We start from the raw sequence: 24,394 nt of genomic DNA on the forward strand, positions 1-24,394 counted from the left end.
GGCACACTATAGTGCTAACTTCATTTTGTTTCTGTTAATATTACTTACACATTTTACTTAAAATCTTTGAAAATTGATAGTCTATTAGTGATATAGAGGGGTCATTTCCCAACCCTCTCCCTACACTGAAGTGCTCACCCATGTGTACCTTTTCATTTTGTTAGGGGAAAGAATGGAAATGCACAAGTAAACAAGTTCAGTTTCCAAATGATCTCAATTGCACTCTCTGTCTCCTTCAAAGGATTGGGTCTTTTTTCAGGTAGTCTCTTATACTGTCGTCTAATTGAGTTGCCTCACTGGTAGGTCTGCATCCTCCTGCAGGGCCAGGAGCAAGCCTTCTCCATCTTTGTGCTCCTATCAGTACTGGCCCAGAGCTTGGCACACGATGGTCCTTAATACAAACATAATCACCTTGACCCCCATGGTATTGTTCCTCAGTGTTTTATTCTACTCACCAGAGTGTAAGCATTGTCCCATGTTAGCAATCGCCTTAAGATACTCTGGTCCTAAGTATTTTCGATAAGTTGTTTTATCCTGAAGGTTGGCCAAACATGCCGTGTCATCGCTGAAGAGCAGGTCCCTAGTTGAGGATTGAAACATCTGGAACATCCTGTATTCAAACCCATCTCTTCCAAAGAGCTCCTGGGTTAGACAGATAGACAGACAGACACAGAGTGAGCAGCAGTACCAGGCAGCACCGGGTTGTGTATTCTGCCTCAGAAGATCTAAGTCTGCTGCATTGCTCAGCTCCAGCTCCTGGGAGACCTGGGACACAGCAACAGTTTCAGAGGCACCATTAATGGCAAAAAGCATGGCCTCTGGGTTCAAATCCGGCCCTAGCTTTTCCTTGTCATGTGACTTTAGGAAACTTCTTTTCTGAGCTCAGTGAACCTCAGTTTACTCATTTGTAAATGGAGATAATGTATGTAAGTAACTGCAAAATTAAAAATACTTCAAGTTTTGTGGCCACTGCATCACAATTCTGCCCATCACTGCTGGATATTTTCAGCTTCCTGGGTCATACTACCTGTCTTCCACTGCTCAAAGCCCTTGCTGCCTTGCCTCTTCTATTCTCTAGATCTGCCCCAGGCACCTGCCCATTTCCATCTCTTCCTTCCCCTCCTCTCTTTTTCTTTGTTCAGCCCCCTAGAGCCAAGGGGGCAGCTTGCCTTTTGGGAGACACATGCCTTCAGGAATCCCTGACCAAGAGCCTTTGGCTTTGCCAGTTCTCCCTGCGTTGTAGTCCTCTAACTGGGACGTGTGGGTAGCATATGCTAAGACATGGATTACTCATATGGGGCTCTTCCAGCAGTGGGGTGTATGAGTGCGAAAGGCAGATGAGGCTTTGGGTTTTCCTTAAGATCATTCGATTTAAGCATCCAGCTAATTCATAGCCATTGTTGGCTGCCTGTAGAGGTCATGAGTTGTCTGAATGTTGGCTCTTGAACTTTCAGGAAGCCTAAAACAATGCTCAGCCTGTCCAGGTTCAGTAATGCACTGGGATCCGTAGAGTAGGTCAGGTAGAGTAGCCTCCATTTTGCTTTTACCACATATACCTCCTCACCCTAGTGTGAAGGGCACTGAGCCAACTCCCTTATTTCTGTGACAGAAGAAGAAAGAGACAACTCTCATGGAGGAACTGAACAAGTTCTGAAGGTACCAGGAGTCTGCTCAGAGACGCAAGTGAGTCTCAGGAGACCCTTCAGATATTCATGTGTCCAAGGCTTTTTCAGTCAACTTTGATATCCTAGACAGCCCCGGAGCACAAAGTGAGCATCGCCACGAGCTAGCTTTCTGCTTTCATCAGAGGCAGGGCTATGAGAATCTAGTTCCACTGCCCAGGGAGAAAGGGTGTGAGACTGGGTGTGCCTGTCAGTTCTGCAGGTGACCTGAGCGCTCGGTTGGGGTGACTGTGGAAGGACCTCCTGTGTGCCCACACCTGTTGATTGAAGAGCATTCTGCGAACAAAATCTGCCTTATCCTTCCTTGAGACCACAGCATGATTTGGAACCATGGCCAGGTGGCACCTCTGAGCTTCAGTCACAGGCTTCCTGGTACCATCGAGGCACAGCAGCTCAAAGTCTTCCTGCTTCAGATCTTTAGCCCATGCTTCAGGGTTCTTTCCTGGGAAGAAGGAAGGTCAGTCAGCCACAGCTGACAGCTTTGGTCAAGGTGCCCTCCCCAGGGGGATGTGACCAACCACCAATGTCTGGGAGAATCACAGAGACACAGAAAAATAAAACTTCAAAAATAAAACAGAAGAAAAATAAAACAGAAAAAAAAATAAAACAGAAAAAAATGCATAGTTATAAATTCATAGCCTTTCTGGTTAGTGACTTTTCAGTCTTGTTAAAGGCAAAAATTTCTTAAACAGGCCTGATAAAGCACTAGCCAGAAAGAAGATTGATAAGTTGAACTACATTAAACATTAAAATGTCTGTTCATCGAACAATATCATTGAGAAAGTGAAAAGGTAAGCCTTTCAGAGAGAAACAAGATATTGTCAGTACATATAGCTGAAAAAAACCTGTATCCAAAATATAGAAGGAATGCCTATAAATGAAGAGAGCCAGCCATGCTTTAATAAACTTTCCCAGTTGCCCGACTGGGGAGTAACTTCCAGGGAGAGACTCAGTTTTTTTCCAAGGGAGAAAATGACAGCACAAGCACATACCGTCAGTGTTCTGGAAGACTGTGCTCTCCTTCACAAAGGCCACATCTCCTTTTTCAACCAGACACCTGCACAGCAAGGGTCAGGTCAGTGAGGAGCTCCAATGGGAGTAGGAGGGAGAGACGCCCAGAGGGAACCACCGGGAGGCTCACACCCCCTCCACCTGAGGCCACTGGGCACACCTAACACTGACCCCATCCACACACACAACTGTAACAGTCAGGCTGTCCCTGAGAATTAGAGGTGAAATGTAATAGAAAAAGAAACCTGCTTATTTTATTTCTATTGTAGATAACCACTGTTTGGTTCCTTATTTTAAATACAGATCGGTTTCTCCAGAGGAGATGCTTGTATCCTCGTATTAACAGGAATATTCAAGGACTCTCAAATCCATACGTCTAGTCAGCCTTAATGATCCCTCGTGAATGTGCATCACTAGATATGTGTTCACACTTAATCCCCAGAAGACTGTTTCTCTGTGTTTAAGGTCTATTCTGTTTGAGAAATGTTGAACACATTAACAATCAGTTCTATGACATCCAATCAGTTGGCAATTGACATTAGTGATTCATTATCAGGAGCACCTCTCCAGTTTTCTCTTTCTCCTAACTTCAGGTGCCTCTATACTTAGCTAGGATCAATTACTCCCATTCAGTTTTCCTAAGCTCCCTTTGCCCTATTTCTTTCCTCTTCCTGCCCTTCATATAATCCCAGTCCTGAATAAAAATGATGGTCTGCCTCAGGTGTGTCTGCACCTCAGCAGGGAGGCAGACCAGAGACCCTCCTGATCATTAACTCCTCCTGGGCATTCCCGCTTTCCTCACTCTACTCTAGATCTGTGGTTCTGGACGTGTGGGCTGGGATCAGCAGCATGGGCACCAGCTGTGAACCTGTCAGAAATGCACATTCTTGGGCCCCACCCCAGACCTACTAGATCAGAAACTTCTGGGGGTGGGGCCCAGCAATCTGTGTTTCAACAAGCCCCCTAGGAGAATCTGTGCTTTAGTGGTGAGAATCACTGTTTGAGACAGCCACCTCCCCATTCCATAGAGCAATGACTAAAATATTTTCCAAATTCCCCCATGCCTCTGTCTCTCCACAGACCCTCTCCCCAACACTCATTTTGACATGTGCTCCTGCTTCCCAGAGAAAACACAGATATCATTACATGGGCTTTCTTACAGCCTCCCTCTGCCAAATCTGTCACTCAAGTCTCCAGTGCTCTTCTCCTGCCCTCCAGGCACAAGGAAGGAGCAAAGGTCTCCCTCTCCATAAAAATGTCCTCCCCAGGTGCCCTACATCCCATTCCTGCCCACACTCTCAGGCACCTTCTGATAGTTATCTTCTTTCTCTTATGTAATTGGAGACTTTCCCCATTCACTGGGCTCTTTTTATCAATATTCATACTTCTTTTCTTTTTTAAAAAACAATAATCCCTGTCTTGATCCTACACTCCCCTCAGCAATGGGCTTCCCTCCCCCACTCATCCAAACACCTACAAGAAATCTTTGCACTTGCGATCAGCACCCCTTCACACCACCCTGGCTGACCCTTGCCAGTCAGCTTATGGGATTGACTCACTATTGAATCTGCTCCCACCAGACCCAGGGGCCAGTTCGCCACACTCATTCTATTTGATCTCTCAAGTTCATCCTTTCCCCAGTTTGAAATGTTATCTTTGTTATACACAAATATAATGTGTCCATGTATAAGTCTTCGAAGTCTAGTCTCTTCCACTAATTTGTCACTCTTGCACACAAACCCATCTGTACTGATCATAGTATTACAGTATTATATAATATTATAATGTAATTTTTATATCTAGGAAAACAAAATTCCCCTTGTATAATTTTATTTAAAAATTCTTGACTCTTATTTGGTCTACCAAGCGTTAATACTTTGAGAACTGACTCCTTTCCCCCATCCCCCCAGTCCCTCTGGTCACAGTGGAGGCAGCTAAAAGTTTACAACGCAACTTCGCTGCATGAGTTGTGTGAACACGAAGTTTTCGTTGGAACTGGGCTGACAATCCCATCTCCCAGGAATTGGGATGAATACATTATGGTCTGTGTTAAACTGCTTCTTTATAAATGAGAAGATGTAATAAGGCTAGTCATAGACATTTCCTTCCATGTAGACTGAGAAATAGAGAAAACCCTCCTGCAGGGAAAGTAAATGAGGCATCTCTCTTCTTCGGAGAAGAAGGAGGAGGATGAGGAGAAGGAAGAGGAGAGGAGGAGGTGAAAGAAGGAGTAAAGGAAGAGGAGGAGGAAGAAGAGAAGAGAAGGAGAAAGGAGAAGAAGGAGGAGGAAGAAGAGGAGAGAAGAGGACAAAGTAGAAGGGGGAGAGAAGTGTGTTCTCTTATGCTAAACATTCATTCATTGTTTATCTGGAATTCTAATTCAGCTGGATCTCCTAAATTTTATCTGGCACCTCTCACCTTAAAGTATCTTGGCTGACTCCTGAGGCTCAAGTCTCATGCCTTCTAAAGAGGAAGCTCCTTGGGTTTTTTCACTTTCAACAAAGGAGTCTTTATTCATTTTATTAAAGGAAAAAGACATTAAGCAAGCAGATAAAATATGTAGTATTCTAGAGCATGAAACGTGCTAAAAAAATAATAAAGCAAGAGAGGGGGATATAGAGAAGAAGAGAAATGGGAAGTCGCTGGAGAGGGAAGTGAGATCAAGAGAGATTTTACTTATCTACTGATGTTTAAGGTGAAAAAAACAGCAACATGTGTGGATGGGAAATGACCCAGTAGAGAACCTGCGATGGCGCAGGAGCAAGAGGGGAGAAGTGCCGAGCAATGCCCTTGGACAGACCGGAGGAGAGGCTGGTGCAGGCGTGGGACAGGGCTGAGCTAGGAGACAGTCAAGTGGTCCACACAAGAGGAGGGAGAGTGGCGTCTGTGGGCACAGATGCCACACATGGGTAGATGTGACAGTGGGATGTTGTGGCATTTCTTTGGATTGCTTCAATTTTCTCAGCTGAAATAGGAAACAAAGGCATGACAGACGAAGGGAGATGTGTTGAAGATTGAGGAGAGGACAGAGGATGGACTCATCTTCTAGGAGAGTGGGTAGTGAGGGCACTAGGCACATGTGCATATATGAGGTGGGTTCTCCTTACTATACAAGGAGGCCAGGCACCCCAACAGTACAGACACAGAGTGGTGGAATGTCAGACCTAACCAAGGCCGTGCTTCAGCCAGCAGAGGGGCAGGCATTTGAGGCTACTCGCAGGGGAATGATTATCGTGGTTGGCTGTGGAATGTATGCTGGGTGTGGAGGGGAAAGGAACATGAAGCAGGGAGAGAACAGGGAAGAGCTGGCAGGATCGGTGGGTCACAAGTCAGTAGAAATGTTAGAGCCAGGAAACCCAAGAGAGTGAAAAGGCAGGTAGGAAGTGGTGGGGAGAACGAGCCATCTGAAGCTAAGGGTGCTCTGTGGGTGTTCAACTGCATTAGAGGAAGAGGGCAGATTGTGTTTCAAGACAAACCTCTGACAATTCTAAGCCCTCTGTGATATTATCATATTAGCACCAATAAGACCGTCAACCCTAATGCCAACGTACTTTGCGATATAACAAAACAAAACAACCCTACTTTAGCCTAGGTTTCATGTTCAGCATACATTGTTGTCGTGGGATCTGTGAAAATATGTCATTATATATGGCTTATGAAAGAGATAAAACTTTGGAGATGGCAGGACAAAGTCATCTGGTAGTGTGACAAATAAAGGGGTCCTTCCTAGATGCTCACGCGTTCTCCACACAGCAGCCACACAACCCCAATTCACACGGCATGCCTCCTGCCTCAAAGGGTCCCACGCTGCTCAGCATACTTAGAATTAACTCTACCTCCTTGGTCAGGCCAATAGGGCACTGAGACATATCCAATGTTGCAGCTCCAGCCTCTGCATACCTATGTCCCCCTCACCTCCTGTGCCCCCCCTCAGGGCCCTCTGTTCTGGCCTCAGACACAGCATGATTTGTCCCACCCCATGCCTTTGTCCTGGTTGTTCCTTCTTGCTTGAAAGTCTTCCTCCAGGTTTTCTCAGGCCTGATTCCCTCTCAATATTTAATTCTCCGTTCACACAGTCCCTTCTGTTTGCCAAGGCCTTCCCTGGCCACCATTTCCAAAACTGTCTCCTACCCAAGTCACTACAGTACCACCCCCCTGGTTCCTTTGGAGCACTCAGCACGGTCAGGAAGTGATTGGCCCTTATTTATATGTTTATTGTCCTACTCTCCCCATGAGACGCAGGGGGCAGGGGAGCTACATGTGTCTTGTTGCTCTAATAACCCCTCTACCTAGCCCAGTGCCTGCCACATAGTAGGTGCTCAATAAAGGTTTCTTGAATGGCTGGAGGATCCCAGGAATACTTATTTTTAAAATGTACTTATCAGCCAGGTGTAAGAAGCACATGTCCAGTACCTGTCCTCTGATTTTAAACTGGGGCTCTGAAAGATTCCGTGACTTGCCCACAATCACACAGAAGAAAAGAACAAAAGTAGACCCAGGGTTGTGACCCTGCACCCCTCATTCTTGCCTCTCCTCAGGCGCCCTAAGTCAGCTGGGTCTGCAGAAAAGCATTCCAGAAAGGAGCTGGACTTAACGCCTTGGGGCCAGTGAGAATTTGCAGTTCTCTTTTCTAATTTTGATTCCTCCTAAATGCAGCAGCCAGATCTTGGAATGATGGAAAAGATGAAAAGACAAGAGGTTCACTGGGTTGGTGCCCAAGAGAAAGGCAGTTCACAGACACTACTCGCCTGAATGCCCCGCTGAAGCCATAGTATCTCTCGTGGTTGTTGGGAGCACAGGTGTGGGCTGGGCTGCTGCCACCACTGCACAGAGCGCAGAGACTGGAATCTGGGTCAGACCCTGGGGCACAGCTTTGACTGAAGAATTCATCTGTGCAGGAAAACACAGGAGGTCAGCTCTTCTTGTCCATGTTAGCAAGAAAGCCTCCGATTTTGTCCCTAGAATTGCTTGAATGGTATAAAGACACATTTGGGTGTTTGGTACCATATTATTACAAATAAGAAAGTTATGTAATAAAAAGAAAGTTGCAACTAGAGCAAAATAAAGGGGGACTGGCTGAAGTTGGGACAAGTGTCTGTGGAGCAGAAGTGGCACAGGGCAGAGGAGTGGAAGGACAGACGCAGATGTAATCCTAAGGGAGAGAACAAAACTGAAAGCCCCACCCAGTCAAACCTCTCCCACATTCTTCCTGACCTCTGCTGCCCTTGCCCTCCCTTATAAGGTATTCCATCTTGACTCCAAATCCAGGAAGGGACCTGAGAGGCCCTGCTGCCAAGCCCTGTGCTGGGCTCCAGGGCACATTGGTGAGGACATTACATAGGCCCCGTGTTCCTGGAACCCAAGTCCATGAGCAACAATCATAACTCAAGTAGCCACACTAGTGAATTTGTACACCACCCCCGCCCTGGCTTGCAATGGGAAAGAAGAATATGGTTCTACACAGCTGTACATAAAGGAATCTGGTACAGACCTGGGAATCAGGGAGAGGCCTCACGTGGAGAGATGAAGAATGAATAGCAATTACTTAAGTGAAGGGTGAAAGGACAAGAGTTTTCCAGACAGGGAGCAGCATCTGTAAAGGCCCAGGGCCAGAGTGGGGGGGTGAGGGCAAACAGCACAGAAAGGTTAGTAAGAGGCCCCTGGGCTAGACCATCCAGTGCAAGAGTGAGTGGAGAGGAGGCAAGGTCCAGAACTGCTTTTACACCTTTGTGTACATTTTGTTCTTTATCCTTAGAGAAATGAGGAGCTTCTGAAGGGCTATAGCAATGCTAGACCAGGGGTAGTGGGCCGGATATAGCCAGATCTGCACTTTGCAAAGATTGGTCTGCCAGTGGGATGAATGGAATCCAGGGCAGATGTGGGGTGCAAGCAGCAGGTTACTGAAGTAGTCCAGGGGAGATGAGGACCACTTGGACTAGGGTAGCACAAGGGGAGGGAGACAGTGAAGAGGGACATCACTGGTGATGGATGGTACTTGGGAGATGACAGCTTGGTTTCCAGCTGGGGCAAGTGGATGAACTATAGTGTCCTCCACTGAGCTAGGCAGCTCTGGAGCCGACTCAGCAGAGATGACACATTTTGTTTTGAGCTTAATGTGCTTTTGAGATATTCAACTAGATAATGTCAAATAGGCAGTTCAATATACACAGGTGTGGAAGTGAAAGATCAATGCTAGGGATAAAGATGTAATAGTTATCAACATATGGATATAATATTAATAATAGTGATAACAGCAAACATTTATCTAGTGCTGGCTATGTGCCTAGTTTTGTATGTATAGTATTATTTGTTTAGATGGTAAACGAGGCTGTAGGCATGGATGTGAGTGCCTGCGGATTGAGTTTAGAATGGGGGAAGAAAGTTCCTTTAAGCAATTGAAACATTTATTAACCAGATTGGGAAAAGGGACTTTGTAAGGGTAGGAGAAAAACCAAGCCAGTGTTTTCACAAAAGCCAGAAGATAGTGTTTTAAGGTGATCTGTAGAAAGAGAAGTCATAGAAGAATGGACTGGAGCATGACCTTCCAACTGAGCAGGTCACCAGTAGCTTTCAGAGTCCTTCCTATGGAATGATGCAGAGAAGCCAGAGGACAGGGAGTGGAGGAGTGAGTGGGAGACAAGTGGCTCAGACCATGCTGTTAAGAAGTCTGGCAGCAAGGAGGAGGAGAAACAAGTCAGAAGCTGGAGGAGACTGCTGGGAGAGGGAGGACTTTTAAAAATGGAAAACACTGGGGTTGTTTAATGTTGAAAGAAATTGTTGGCTATACTAGAGAGAGAAGGAATAACCAAGGGTATGAGGCTCTAGGGAGGAGAGCACGGGACGGACCCACACCCAAAGTACAGGTGGAGGGAGGCTGAGCAGATACAGCCATGAGGAGGCCCACAGCTTTGGCAGTGGGACGGTGAGGGGGAAACTTTCTGACCATTTCAGTTGTCTGTTGCAGCTGAGATGAGCATGTGCTGAGAAAGGGTGGTAGATGGGTGTGGGCTGGAAATGTGTGGACAGTGAAGACATTAGGATAATTATTGGGAAGCGTGGGGGTGTGGAGCAGCGACACAGTGAGGGTGTGACTTCCAGAGGCCCACTGAGGCCAGCAGCTGAACCATTTCCAGTGGAGTGAACTGCTCTACCCTGTGACTTCTCCGGCCAAGTTTAGCTGCTAAGGTGCAGAGAGTGAGGAGAGGAGGTAATGGGGTTCATGCAGAGGTGAGATTTGTCAGATGGCTGGGAAAAGCAGGGCACCAGGAGCCTTTTAGGTACTAGCAAGAGTACTGCTAAAATGATAAATATGAGAATCTATAGGAGATAAGGATGAAAGTAAAAATGCACCCAAGGACTTACTGGTATATGGTTTTCAATTTTTACAAAGCAGCCAATCTGGTTTATATGGGAAAACAATATGCACACACACACACACACACACACACACACACACACACACCACTCTCACTCTGCAACCCCAGGCTTGTTCCCTGAGCCAGTTGTAATACATAAAGAGTAGGGTATTTCCCTGATATCTGCCCATTGGGCCAAGCCATTCCCCTAAGAAGTAAGGAGGTGAGGAGAAAGGGGAGTACCTGCTCAAGGAGAGGTGAAGCTCACCTGTAATGTCTGCCCAGCCCTTGACCCCACTACCCATTTATGCCATCCCTTGACATTCCTTGCCATTGAGCTGAATTCCTGTCCTACACAGGCACTGGCCTAAGGAAGCGGCTGCCACACTGCCTCCCAGAACACACTTACCAAATTTACAGGACCCGGTTTTGTTGTATATTAAACCCATGGGGATGATCCAGCCTGCAGAAGTACCAACTGCGGGGTGGCAGGACCTCTTGCCTTGCAGAGAGTCCCAAGAGAAGTAGGGATCTGATTTCTTAACCACTGCCACGACGTAATGACCTTGCAACAGAGATATCAAAATGCAATTTCAGTAGCCCCAGGACCCTCTGAAAATGTATTCTAGAGCTGCTACAGTTAGCCCCTGCCTGCCACTATCCCAGGGGAGGAGGAATAGCTTGAATCCCTCACCTAACTCTAGCAGAAGACCCTCCCAATAACTATCATTATTAGGTATGGGGCCGAACAGTCTGACATTACTCCTCTCCAGACCTGTCTACATACATACATCCAGAAATATTTACACACATACTTCATACTTTTTCAATGGACTCCTGCTATACATTCTTTACTGTGAGATGCTTTATTCTCCCTCAATGACATATTGTGGGCACCTTTTTGATTCAGCAGAAATAGATATAGCTCTTTCTGTTTATTGGTTGAAACTAAGTTATGTTCCACTGTACAGAAGTACCATATTTCATAATACTCCAACTGGTGGGCTTTTACATTGTGACCCATTTTGCCATATTACAAATTATCTATATAAATCTTATACATTTAAGTGTCCACCTGTTGAAATATTTCCATTGAAGTCCAAAAGAAAGAGCTTTAGTAACTTCTTTTTTAAAGTCTTTGATTTTCTAGATTTATGATAACATCATTTTCTAATAGTGACAATTTAATCTTTTTTCCTCCAATATTAAAAATATTTTTCTAATCTTTTAAGTCATATTGCCTTCACTTCCAAAGTAATACCAGCGTCTTTGGTAGGAGTGGGTCTTCTTCTCTTGTTCTTGATTCTAATGGGAACGCCACTGATATTTGATATATTCCTATCCCAATACTCTGTAACTGAACTGTACTTATTGACTGGGGCCTAAACAGCAAAGCTGAATTTATAAGAAGATTAGAATCCTAAATCTTCAAAACTAGAAGATAATGTGGTCCTCCACCACCACTCTGAACCCCCCTCCCCACTACACTCCCTTTCTTGCCGTTGCAGTTCAGGTTTCTATATATTCAAGCCTAGAAAAATTGGAAATCAACATGGCAGGTGGAAGACCTGCATTGCCAATTACTTCACAGTAAAATGGTGACAATGATATCCATCCAGGGGGATTTTTGGGGGGGATCAAATGTGCTAATATGGGCACATTGTACATTACGATACAATGGGGAAATTACATGGCTGGGTTTCCAGCCATGCTGCTAGTGGCACAAATAGTACCAGAGCCCCCCTCTCAGGGAAGCAGATTCTCCTGAGGCCACAGCAAACCCTCACCAGACTGTGCTCTATTACACCGTTCCAGCAGCCAAATACTGTTACTGTGCCTTTCTGGAGGTGTAACTAATTCTGCACAAATGACATTAATTATTGCCATCTGGGGTGTGTGTGTGTGTGTGTGTGTGTGTGTGTGTGTGTGTCTTTGGAGTTGATCCCTCTCTGTCTCTATTCAAATCTAACCTTCTCCATCACAGCCAGCCACCCTGAACTGTCTTCTTTGTTGACCTGCATTTGCATATCACTACAGTTCCTGGAAATTTCAACCGTTCTTGAAGTGGAGTTCTTTCTGACTTCTCATATTCTGTATTCAGTAGATTGCACGGCTGTCGAAATGCCAGCCCTTAGGGTTGGGGATGAAGACACAACCCACTGAAGACTGTAAGCCATAAAAGCAGAGGGAGAGGGGGAGAGCATATCTTAGGGCTTGGGTCCTATTGCACATGGAGGGGAGCTGCTGCAGGGGAGAAGCTTTGAACTCTAGGGTGTGGGCCTGCAGGGCCTCTGTGACCCTGTGCTCAGCAGGTACCAGAGATGCTGCTAGTGCTGTGGTGGTCCAAATCCACCCACCTCCCCCAGTTCACCTGTCCCATAAGAAATGCCAAACCCACGTGAGCACCTGTTTTCATCCCAGGATCTTCCACCACAGCTGTTTTCAAAACCCAGTGTGCATCAGAATCAGCTGGAGGGCTTATTAAAACACAGAGCAGTGACCCCATCCTTGGAGTTTCTGACTCAGTGGATTTGGGTGGAGCCCAAGAATTTGCATTTCTCACAAGTTCTCAGGTGATGCTGATGCAGCTGGTCCAGGCACTACACTAGATTGAGAAACACTGCCCTGTTTTCCAAGATTAGGTACTTCAGGAACAGATATAGACCCGCCCTGCCTAAGTGGAGACACAGATGGGAGAACTTGTCAGCTGGTCTATTCTAAAGACAAGATCGACTCCTCACCCTCTCCCCAACGATGGCCTTCACCTTTGAGCTCCAGTGTTACTGATTCTGACTCACCTACCACGGGTGTATTTACACACGTAGACCCATCCTTAGGCACTAAAAAGAAAAACAATCGGGATACACGGCATTAAACTCTCATATTACTCAATCCAAAGTCATGAGCTTCTCAGTCTCAAGAGTGAGGAATAAAGTAAGAAGCACCAGCTAAGCCGCTTGTCACTGGTTATCAACAAGCCAAGACTCTGCAGCCCCATTTAACCCCTCTCCCCCTGACCTTTGCCACTTGAATATGAGGTTCCACCCCCAGAATCTCCCCCAACACTCAGGGAGTTACAGAGAAAGAAAATGAGATGCCCTTTGAAGAGGGGCAGAGACCGCTGAAGATCTTGACAAAGATCCTTATGCACTGGCTATGTGATTCAAATCATCCTGATCTCTTTCTTCCCTTCAGAGCTCTGGACTGTGGTAGGCAATCATTATATGCTTGCTATGTTGGAGGGGAAAAAAACCAGTCCATGGAGTCAGAAAAACCCGGATATGGTCTTCATTCTACCTTGGACACATCATCTAACTTCTCTAAGCTTTAGTTTTTATATCAGTAAAACGGAACTGCTATTATTTACTTCACAAAGTTGTTTTGTTTTGAGGGATAATATATGGTTTCTTGCTCACTGCCTAGCAGATGAGATGCTTAATAAATTATATTGGTGAAATTCTCTTTTCCCCAGCTTTATTTTTTTTATGTGAAAGGATCCCCCACTGAAGAACATGACCTTGTAGCCTCACCTCTCAACCTTCCAGTGCAGCTGGGGTGAGTTAATTTTGGACTAGTAAATTTAGCAAAAGTATCGAGCGAGGCACATGTGGCTCAGCCCCTCCTTTCTTTATTGAAGAGAGTGGGAAGAGGGTGGCTTAGACCTTTTCGATGAAGCTCTATGACAGTATGCATTCTCCTCTGCCCTCAGCCGTTGGGTATGCCAACAAACCTGTTCTCCTGAACTAGTGGGTAACTCTAACTCCAGGGCCATTTGGTGAGCCCTGAAGCCAGCGCTGTCCCATGCCCTCCAATATCAGCCTTTCAATAATAAACATCTCTTTCCGTCTCTTTCTGCCTAACTTCTATGTCCATATCTTCATTGGTTCTGACTCTGGGGAAGGAGGATACTATCTGCTAGCCTCTTACACTCCACCCATAGTTAATTATTATCTCAATAATGAACTAGATCATTTCTCCTTCTTTCTATGTCCATGGCCCAGAGGAAGTAAAACACAGAGAGGCACCCCCTCCACTTACTGTAGTTCTCTGCCAGGACTGGCACCAGACCGCACTTGCCCGCTATGTAAATGAAGCCTCCATCCAAAGTCATGGCATCAGCCTCTCCTTTCTGAAGTCAAGAAATAAATCAGTAGCACAACAGTAAGGCCGTTTCCTTTTTCACTGACCCTCAGAGGTGTCTATCTCATTGGCTTTATGTCACATGTCCTTTTGATTCATCAGATCATGGATCACCCAAACTTTTGACGTATCACCACAGGATTTAGAAAACTGGACATGTTGACCTGGGAACAAGCGCCCAACCCAGATCCTGTGCCCTGGCATCTCTGACCTCTCATTAGACCCATCTTGAGTACTGGACATGCCCTTACTACATTTTCTTTGTAACCACCGTCACTCAGCAATCTACATGGCCAGACTCAGGGGTTGTATTTACTATGTTTCTTTTTTTTTTTTTTAAGATTTTATTTATTTACTTACTTTCTTATTTACTTATTTGAGAGAAAGAGAGAGAGAGTACAAACAGGGAGGAGCAGTGGGGGAGGGAAAAAATCTCAAGCAGACTCTCAAGCTGAGCAAGGAGCTCAACATGGGGTTTGATCTCACCACACTGAGATCACAACCTGAGCTGAAACCAAGAGCCGGATGCTCAACCAGCTGAGCCACCCAGGCGCCTCTGTATTTACTATGATTCTATGGGACTTGTTTTTTTCTGTATGGTGGAGTTCAATTCTGTTCCCGTAATCACATTAACACTATACTCAGAGCCCTGGCACAACAAAGACTTGCAATAAACAATTTCTCTAATTAAATAATTCATTAATAAACTTATTTTAATCAATGAAATTTTCCAACAGAGCAAAAAATGTATACTTACAGTGATAAGATCATTGAGATAAAAACACACAGATACATACCCACCCTTGGCTTTTGACCTATTAACTGCCCTTCTAGAAATCTATCTTAGAACAGTAGCAACTATACAAACAAAACTTACCAAGCCTTTACTATGTGCCAGGCCCTTTCTAAACACCTTACAGTGATTATCTCATGTATTCCTCACAAAATCCAATAAGGTAGGTACTATAATTCTTTCCCTTTTATACACCAGTGAAGTAAAGCAGAGAGAAGTTAAATAATTTCTCCAATAGATGGTCACTAAAACTAAAACTTAAATAGTTTAATTCCTTAGCTTCTGCTCCTAACCAGCATACCACACACCCTCCTGAATCTGACTATTCCAAAGGACACATACCTAAAAACTATTCTATACACACTTTTTTCATCCATAAAATGGGCTCATAGGCTCATTGTGAGGATTAAACGAGTTAATGTGGGATGCCTGGGTGGCTCAGTTGGTTAAGTGTCTGCCTTCAGCTCAGGTCATGATCCCAGGGTCCTGGGATCGAGTCCCACATCGGGCTCCTTGCTCAGCAGGGAGCCTGCTTCTCCCTCTCCCTCTCCCTCTGCCCGCCATTCCTCCTGCTTGTGCACACTCTCTTTCTCTCTCTCTCTCTCTCTCCCTCTCTGACAATAAAGAAACAAAATCTTTAAAATAAATAAATGAGTTAATTCAAGTTAAGAGCTCATAAACATGTTTGGTACATAGTAAGTAACTTCCAAAATATTAGCTATTATTATTATTAAAGGTATACCCAGAAATATTGAGGTTATAGAACAAAAATCTTCAATTCCATAGTATCTACAATAGCAAAGGATTTGGAAATAATTCAAACGTAGACATTTAGAAACCAGTTAAATAAATTGAGGCAGAAATACTTAGTGGAATATTGTGCAGCCAGCCATTAAAAACATTTTAAATGAATATTCCATTCCCTAAGAAGGTGCACCTACTGTGCTGACTTCAATTAATAACAATAGATAACATTTATTGCTGCTTACTATATGCTAGGCAATGTCCTGAGCACTCAAATTCATTTAATCCTTAAAACTGACACATTTAGGAGACTGTATAAATTGCAAGATCTTAATGTATGGGTTAGTCCCAGGAAGGTTTATCAAAATAAAGATCTTCTTAAAGAAGAATGTGTGTCTCCTGAGTTTGTCAGTTTTTTAGTCTTTTATTATAAATTTATTTTTTCTAATCACAAAAATATTATCTGCTCGTAGAGAAATGGAAAGCTAATAACACAACTTCATAACTCAGAAATTATGTGGTAATGATCTCTGAGTTATAAAGTTGTGAATGATTTTATTTATTTTTCATTTCTCTTCCAGCATATAATATTTTTATCACCAGAAAAAAAAATTATACTTCCAACTCAAGGACTGAGGTTGATTTGCTTTCACAATCCACCGGGGCCCTGACCACCCCCCGGGATGTCACCCCACTTCCTGCAGCTCCTGGGAAGGACACTACTCAGAGCTCCCAGAACTCCAGAGCTGAACACCTAAGGAGTCTGAGTCTTGGGCCAGCCTGAGCTACAGGGGCACATTCAGTAGAGTTGGGTGGGGCTTTGGAGGGTGGGGGCAGCACACAACAGGTGCATCTTAGTCTCATGGCCACCAGGAAGACATATGGGAAGAGGGCAGAGGCCACATGTCTGGATGTCCAACCCCAACTGTGGAGGTGGGGCCCTCCTTACTGCGATGGCAGCGATGCAGTCCTCAGTGGTCTCCTTGATGGTACACTGTAAGGCACCACCACTTACGACACTCCACTCATCACACTTGACCCTCTCATGGTGGCCCACTGCACACCACAGTGCCCTCCAGGAGTCTTCCACACCTAGGACAGGTGGAGAAAAGCCAGGCATCCAAAAGAAGTCCGAAGATGTGTCTGGGAGCTTACTACTACTGGCTACAGAATGGCTGCCCAATGGGGCCCTCACTGACAGCAGCAGAGTGGGCATGTCTCGCACCCATATCACTGCTCCATTCCTGCCTATCACCCTCCAGGAGAAATGGGGGACTCAGTACACAGAAAAAGTAGTGAAGGCAGAGCAACTCCCCACCCTCCTGACCTCATCTCCTTGAGTATATCCTCCTGAGGGAAGCCATTTCTGAGCACCAGAAGGTCAGGACCTTCCAGAGCTTGCTCTGACAGGACTGGGTTCTCCCATCCAGTAGCATTCCCCAGTTGGTAGTCACATGTTCTCCTTTGGGTGGACCTGATTGCTCTCCCCTTCACCTAATGTCTGTTCACCACAGTATGCCCACATCTAACACAGTGGCTTTTGTGGATGTTCATTAACTATTGGTTGACTAAATGAAGACAAAAGTAAAGAAAGAAGAAATGAACCATTGGTATGTAAAGGAAGGCAAGAGTTGGATTAACCCTCTGAAATTCTAGTTTCACTCCTTATACTGGCAGAGGCCATGTTCCCACTTCAGTTTGGGATGTGCTAGTTTCCCTGTCATATAGACCCGCCACTGGGTGGGGTGACTCTGGTTAATACACAGGAGCAAGAGCCATCATTACTTAAAGTTCACTGTTACCTGAAGGTCTTCAAAACCCTTTTGTGATCTCATAATTCAGGTTTTTTCCCCAGCTCATCAGAAAATCCCCTCACTAACCCAGTGCAGTTGGTAGCTCCCTTGGGCTCCATGGGCCAGTGAAGGTTGGGTGAGCGAGGCTTGCAGGCACTGGGAAAGCTTCTCTGGCTTTCCTGCTCTGCTGCCCTTCCAGGACTTTACATACCTATCCTTTGATGCTGAATGGCAGCAAAATATTCGTATCCCACGTATAGCTTGGCATCCATCTTAGGAGGGACTCTTAAAAACCCATGGGTAGCATCTGTAAACAGCAAGTCCTTCCCATGAGGAGAGGCAAAGAGCTGGAATTCTGTTGACTTGTCTTTTCCAAAATGTTCCTGTTCAAAGGATAAAAGAACAGAGAAGGAGGAAAGCTGGCATAGCAAGGGCAAGGGAAAACAAGCCCAAAACCAGACAAGGAAAACTGGAAGGGAGAAAATATGAGCACCTGAGAGCTAAGACAAATCACCCAGCCCACCAAAGCCCCTGTGGTTCCCGGGGTTCTCCCACCTCTCTCCAAGGAAAGGTTTACCCAAATACCAGCTGGTCTGCCATGTGCAGCTTCAGGGAAACTGCCAGGGGCTGTTCCCCGAGATCCACACCAAGAGGTATGGTTGCCATGTGCCAGGCAGCTGCCCTTCTCCAATGGTTTGTTCCCACAGGGCAGGCAGTGAAGGCTGCCTCACTCCTGGCCAGCTGACTGTCTGAAGTAGCTCTGGGGGTCTTCATCCCAGAACAGCTGGCGGTCCAACACCTGCCACCAAGCCTGGAGGTTAGAAGTCCTGGGCTCTTCTCTGACCTCAGGCCTACCACTAAAGGACCAGCTGAGAACTTTCTGGCCTTCAAAAAATGGAAGGGCCCTTTGCTTACAACTCCCACTAACTGGCCCAAAGCCATTCCTGACTATAGCACATACCCTCAAGCTCTTTCCAATGTCTGTCTGCTTTTTGCTTTTGTGGTGGCTCTACGTGAAATGTCACCTGCTGCCTTCACTGGTAAATACCCCCCCTTCCTAGGGGTACACAGAGCTTCCTTCCCAGGGCTCAAGAATCTTTCTAGACATACCCTGCAAATCAATTCCTCTGTCCTCTACAAAGTACACAGTCCATATGCCCAAGGTTGTACCATTTCATCTGGTGATAATTTGTATGTGTACCCATCATGTCCCTCACACTTGTCTGGGAGCAACTCAAGAGCATGTCATTGTCTACTTCATCTCTGAATCCCCAGTGCTGAGCAGAGAGCAGCAACAGAGAGGGCACAGGGAATGAATGAGAGCTGGCCAGAAGAGACTGCCACCAATACCAGACAGAGAGAATGCTCATGGCCGGGGAACCTGCCACTGAGGGAAGTGAGGAGGGCAGGATCACGTGCCAGTAACATAATAGGGGAACACTCCATGGAGAAGGGACATCTACCCCACATCCTGAGGACCCCTTTAGTACTGAAAAGAAAAAAAATGGAGCAACGAGGCACTTCTATGGAGTCTTTGGTCCATGGAGTCGATGATACCAGGTGAGGGGTTCTTGGCCTCTGCTGTCTACAACATATACAGACTGAGCAGTTTTTCAGTGAAGCAGATGATGTGTGACATGGTTCCTGTCCTACACCCAAAAGAACTCTCAGAGTGGCTAGAAGGGAATGTAAGAAAATGCCCCAAATCTAAGCAGGGACACCCCCCCCCATACACACACAAAGTAGGAGGTAAGGATGGAGGGTGGGAATACCTGGGCCTGGTTGAGAAGCTCCCAGATCAAGTCCTCCTTGCCTCCCACATTTCGAGCCATGACGGCATGAGAAGGGAAAAGGCCCAGGTTGCAGTCCCTGTATTTATCCACAGGCATCCGGCTGTTGTCCAGGCAGAGCAACTCATACTGGTCATGGTCAGTCCTGTTTGCCAGGTTCTCTGCAGGAGGAAAGCCCAGATGAGCCAACTGCGGCAGAGCCATGGGCCATGGTCCCTGCTGCTCTCTGAATCACAAACTGTTTGACCTTTTAGTAATAACTTTCTAGGCCCTGCTCCTGCCTGGGTGCCACATAAGCAAGCCAAAATCCAGATAACTTTTGTGTCCCTGTAAATGTTCCACTTGACCAGAAACAAAGTTTATTCAGTCAGCCAGTCCCCAAACACTAAGCCAACTCTGGGCCCCCTCACCGCAGACAAGGTTTCCTGTGTGGCCCCAGCCAATCAGATACTTTCTATTTGTCTCTTCATGTTCCTTATTCTTTATCCTATAAAAGCTCCCTGCCTTCCACCCCATTTCGCAGTTCTCCAAAAGGAGCCTGTCCACTTCATGAAATGTTCAAGTTTGTTTGTATCACCTAATTTGTCTCCTTTAATAATTTTTTAACCACCCAAAGAGGACTGAAAGAGAATCTTTTCCAAATATGTTTTATACCTATGAGGAACCTGAGGCCTCGGGAGGCAAAATGACTATTCTCCCTGCAGATAGACACGGGGCTGGGAGGCACGCTTGCCCAGGTCCCCTCCGGGTATCCCCACGTACCTGTAACTCTGCTGATATGAATGATGATAGCAAATGTTTTCTGAGCACTCACAGCCCACCAAAGATTGTGCTCAAGGCTCTCCATGCTCTGCTTGATTTACTCCTCAGAGCAACCAGAGGAGGCCAATAATAGGATGATCTCATTCTAGAGATGTGGAGACTTAGGCTCAGAGACTGAAGGTGACTTGTCAGCTAGTTTGAGGCTGATGCACTGCCACGCTAGGACAGTCAAGGTCCCCCTACTACAGCAGCACTACCACCCTGGAAGCAGAGCCTGCTGGGGAAATGTGGGGGAAGAGTTGAAGGAGGCCCAGGGGCCCAGTCAGCGTACTCTATAGGTACAAAGAAGACCAGATAACCTTATGAGGAAAACAAGTTCTTTGGTTCCCCTTGTCTAGGTATTCAAAGGTATTCTGGGTTGACTTGTGTCCCCCGCAAATTTCCATGTTGAAATCCTGAATTGCCAGTAGCTCAGAATGTCGCCTTACTTGGAAACAGAGTCATTGTAGATGCCATTAACTAAGATGAGGTCACACTAGAGTAGTGTGGGCCGCTAATCCAGTATGGCTGGTATTCTGATAAAAAATCACACACACACACACACAGTGGGGTGATATGACTAGAAGCCAATGAACACCAAAGACGGCCAGCAAACCACCAGAAACTAGGGGAGAAGCAAGGAACCTCCAGAAGGAACCAATCCTACCAACACCTTGATTTCAAACTTCTAGCGTCTCAAACTGTGAGACAATACATTTCTGTTGCTTAAGCCACCCAGTTTGTGGTACTTTGTGTTGGCGGCCCTGGCCAATTCATAGAGGGTTATGGGGTTCATACACTCTCATCCTAAAAGAGAAGGAGTACAATTAGAGTTCTTGTGAATGGTTATAAGTTTACTTAGGTATGTCGTAGAGAAAATACTCTTTAAATCTTTATATTGAAAGAAAAAACTTACATGATTTAGCAACGTCAGAATTAAATTAAAAGAATCAATATGATCTCATAGTTTCAGAAAGAAAGAACTTCTCAGCATCACTCAGGGGCCCAGTGGTGGTAGTAGCTTCCCACCAACACTCGTTTGCCCCCCAAAAGCCTGGTGGGTAGTCATAAACTACTTAAAAGGCGGCAAGTGATCTTATATATTAGCAGACAAGTGACTTTCGGCAAAAGTAAACCAGGACGTTCTGGGACAACCTGGTGTTTTCAGAACATGAAGATGTTTTCAAACACTTCAGGGTGAGTGTTAGAAGATTCTGCCCACTGGCAACATAACTGCACTCACTGGAGTGACCAGAAGAAACAGCAAGGACAAGGATCTGAAACAACTTGATTCCGGGAAACGAAACCCCTAGATGACCCCACTAATTAAATGTACTGATAATAAGACAGACCTCAATTGCCAAAGTGCTAACAAACCAGGTCAGTGTGTAATAATGAAGGGACAGTGAATTGTGAATGGCTGAACAAGGGAACAAAGGACATCAAGCTCCTATTTCATGCTAGAGAAAGGCATTAGGTTGTAAGAAACTAAGGCCCACGTAAAAAGTGAGGACTTAAAATTCCCCTTGAGGTAGAATTTATCTTAAAAATGAACTTAGCATTCTGAATATACATTTGGTTTAAATATCTTGAGTGATAACAGGTGTATTCTGTATCTGATAGAAATTTAATTGGTTACAAAACAAAACCCAGATTCTGTAACTTCAACTTGTCTGAAATTTATGTTGCTTTTTCATTTCTTTCTGATGTTGATCAAAACTCTTTAAAGGGTTTTTTTTAACGTAGAAACAAAAAAGAAATATATTTTTGTCCACAGTAATAATGCTTTGCAATACATCTAATTGTAGGCATGCTCGTCAGTTCTGAAATCATTATAATTTGTTTGTTTAAGGTGTTTATAGCACTTAGGAACCATTTACACTGAAGCATTCAGAGAGTGTGATTACATTTGAAATGGATATTGCAGTGGCTGAGAGAATTGAATTATTAAAACTTGTTTCATTTTATTAATTGGTAAATGCTGTTTAAATGTTCAGAAAATTTGTTTAGTAGATTTACAAGCTGAACAAATTGAACACTAAGCAAAGTACGAGTAACAGAAATGTTTTTTATACAGAAACTCTATTTCATTAACGGTCTTGTCATCATCCATCTCTAAATGCAGGGAAACTTTCAGGCAAGAACCAGCTCCCCTGGTCAGCGTATGGCTCACATGATTCTTCCTCCATCCAACACTTACCAAACACGGTCGTATGCCTCACGAAGGCCACATCCCCTACACCATCCTGCAGACACCTGAAGAACAAGACAGCAATCATTAGGCCAGTTCCCGTGATTTGGGCTCACCCCTGCCCTGTGCAACCCCTGTGAGGCTCTGCCCTGACCACTGGCTCATAGGGCTTTGCCCACAGTTTCCCAGGCTTCAGTGCGTCCTCAGAGGCCATGGCCCTATCTGAGGGGCTGTCATACCTCTACAGCCAAGCTGGGTCTGAAGCAGGCAGGAGCTCTGTAAGCCACAACCCAGGTAACTGTAGGGAGGGATGATGTGAAGGCAGGACCCTCACCTTCCCCTTTAAAAGCAGCCTAAAGCGACTGTTCTTTTGGCGTTTTTTGGTTTTGTTTGGTTTTGAAATAAAGGCTTAAAGCCTAATATGGAGGATAAAAACTCAGGACAGCCTTGGATTTCTGGACAGTTCTGTTCTGGTTTGGAGCAGTAGCTTTGTCTCTTACAGACACGGAGAGGTGCCTGCAGGGGCCTGAGAGGGAGGTGGGGAGAGGCAGGCGCATGCTCATGACACAGGGAGATGCTCAGGGAGAAAGAAGCAAGCCGGGAGGTCCTGGCCTTTGGCCCAGCTGGAAGCCCAAGCCTGTGTCTGTGAATCCCAGAGTCCCAGATACAGTTTTGTCCCTTTAGGTCTCCTTGGTCCGGGAAGGTAACACACGGACCCTAGGCTGTAGGGAGAGAAGAGGGGCTCCCACACAGAAGACTGCTCCTCAGGATGGTTAGGAGTGAGGGCAGGCCATGGGAGGCACTCAGAACCCTGGGTTTCACACTGACACCCTAGGTGGCCTGGGCAGGCCCTGTCCACTCCCTATACCTTAGTTTCCCTGCCATCAGAGTGAGGAGGAGCGGGGAGGAGGGGTGGTGTCCCCACTCACTTGAAGGCACCTGCGTAGCCGAAGTATGGTTCCTGGAAGGAGCAGGCACACTTGTTTGTCCCTTTCCCCGCACACAGTTGACACAGCTTGGGGAACACCTCCCTGTTTGCACAGGGGACACAGCTGCCGGAGAAGAACTTGGCCATTTCTGCTGTGGCTGCTTAACACAGACATAAGGACCTCAGGGCATGAACCGGCTGGGGTTCTCCAAGTTGCACATATGTGTGAGCGAGTGGCCCTACGTGAGAGCCCATGAGGCTGCACACACTTCCCAGGACCATCCTGAGGAAGCAGATGTGTAAAGGTGGCCAACAGTGCCTGTAGCCGAGGACATGGATGGCTTGGGGTCCCCGTGTGTTCAGGCATCACACTAATGCGTCATCCTGGGGCTCCAGCCCCCCAGATGCTTCCTAGCTTGTCCACTCAAGACACAAGGGTGGCTGACCTACACGGAACCAAGCTGCAATCCCAGTGCCACTCACCTTGTTAACTCACCACCATGGAGTCTCTAGGTGTGGCAGGCAGAACCCCAGACACAGCAGGGGACCCTGACCATCTTTCCTTACCTCAGGACATGGTCTCACCCATCCCTCTCCCTTTTGGGTCCAGGGGCTGTGGTAGTTTATGGGGATTCCTCTTCCAGGAATCCATGGGAGGGGCTTGGGATAACTTGCCCGGTGGTGGGTAGGGGGGTATGACAACAGCCACCTCACAAGCTTTCACACAGACATTCCAGCAATGTCTGACACTGAGGCGAGGGAGACCCCAAGAAAAGGCACACAGGGTCAGAGCTATGGCCCAAGCTATAGCACTCCATCTGACCCCAGTAGCCCCCGTCCCTATCACAGGCAAAACATGAATGCTGCAGAGTTGGCAGGCCTCAAAAGTACAGAAAGATTTGGCCATCATCTTCCAAGGGCTCAAGAGGCACCCTAGGCTCCTTTGGCTCATCATAACTGAACAAGAAGTACACATAAAAAAAGCATGGCTCCAGACCACGCCTCTCTTCTTGCCCCCATCCCAAGCCCTTACCCCAAGCACTGAGGCCTAACTGCTGGTGGTTTGGCTATAATCCCTAGTGAGCCTTCCTGGGAAGCCAGAAGAGAGTTCCCCTTTCTCATGAGCCTCAGTGGTGGCCCTTGCCAAGACAAACCACTGGGACTAC

At 46.1% G+C, this 24,394-nt stretch overlaps 1 protein-coding gene and 1 long non-coding RNA gene across 4 annotated transcripts in view; one reads left to right on the forward strand and one right to left on the reverse strand.

The window, feature by feature from the left end:
• The window catches only part of LOC103679007, a 65,256-nt gene extending 51,867 nt beyond the window's left edge, over positions 1-13,389 (forward strand). The window contains exon 3 of the long non-coding RNA XR_572800.2: positions 13,244-13,389. This is a non-coding gene — a long non-coding RNA (uncharacterized LOC103679007). The remainder of the gene's footprint in view (positions 1-13,243) is intronic.
• The window catches only part of LOC103678998 (inhibitor of carbonic anhydrase), a 44,054-nt gene that overhangs the window by 714 nt on the left and 18,946 nt on the right, over positions 1-24,394 (reverse strand). Inside the window, exons 5-16 of one of the 3 annotated variants that reach the window (XM_040636801.1) lie at positions 23,230-23,386; positions 22,310-22,365; positions 19,291-19,469; positions 17,730-17,901; positions 16,675-16,817; positions 14,087-14,177; positions 12,847-12,888; positions 10,458-10,613; positions 7,442-7,583; positions 2,675-2,739; positions 1,940-2,124; positions 456-642 (exon numbers count right to left, since the gene is read on the reverse strand). In XM_040636801.1, the coding sequence (XP_040492735.1) occupies positions 456-642; positions 1,940-2,124; positions 2,675-2,739; positions 7,442-7,583; positions 10,458-10,613; positions 12,847-12,888; positions 14,087-14,177; positions 16,675-16,817; positions 17,730-17,901; positions 19,291-19,469; positions 22,310-22,365; positions 23,230-23,386 (1,575 nt within the window). Of the gene's footprint in view, positions 1-455; positions 643-1,939; positions 2,125-2,674; positions 2,740-7,441; positions 7,584-10,457; positions 10,614-12,846; positions 12,889-14,086; positions 14,178-16,674; positions 16,818-17,729; positions 17,902-19,290; positions 19,470-22,309; positions 22,366-23,229; positions 23,390-24,394 lie in introns of all 3 variants that reach the window. The other 2 variants (XM_008708505.2, XM_040636802.1) reach the window with 2 other exon arrangements.

The sequence above is a fragment of the Ursus maritimus genome, unplaced genomic scaffold (assembly GCF_017311325.1).
Source record: "Ursus maritimus isolate PB19 unplaced genomic scaffold, ASM1731132v1 scaffold_20, whole genome shotgun sequence".
Taxonomy (NCBI): Eukaryota; Metazoa; Chordata; class Mammalia; order Carnivora; family Ursidae; genus Ursus; species Ursus maritimus.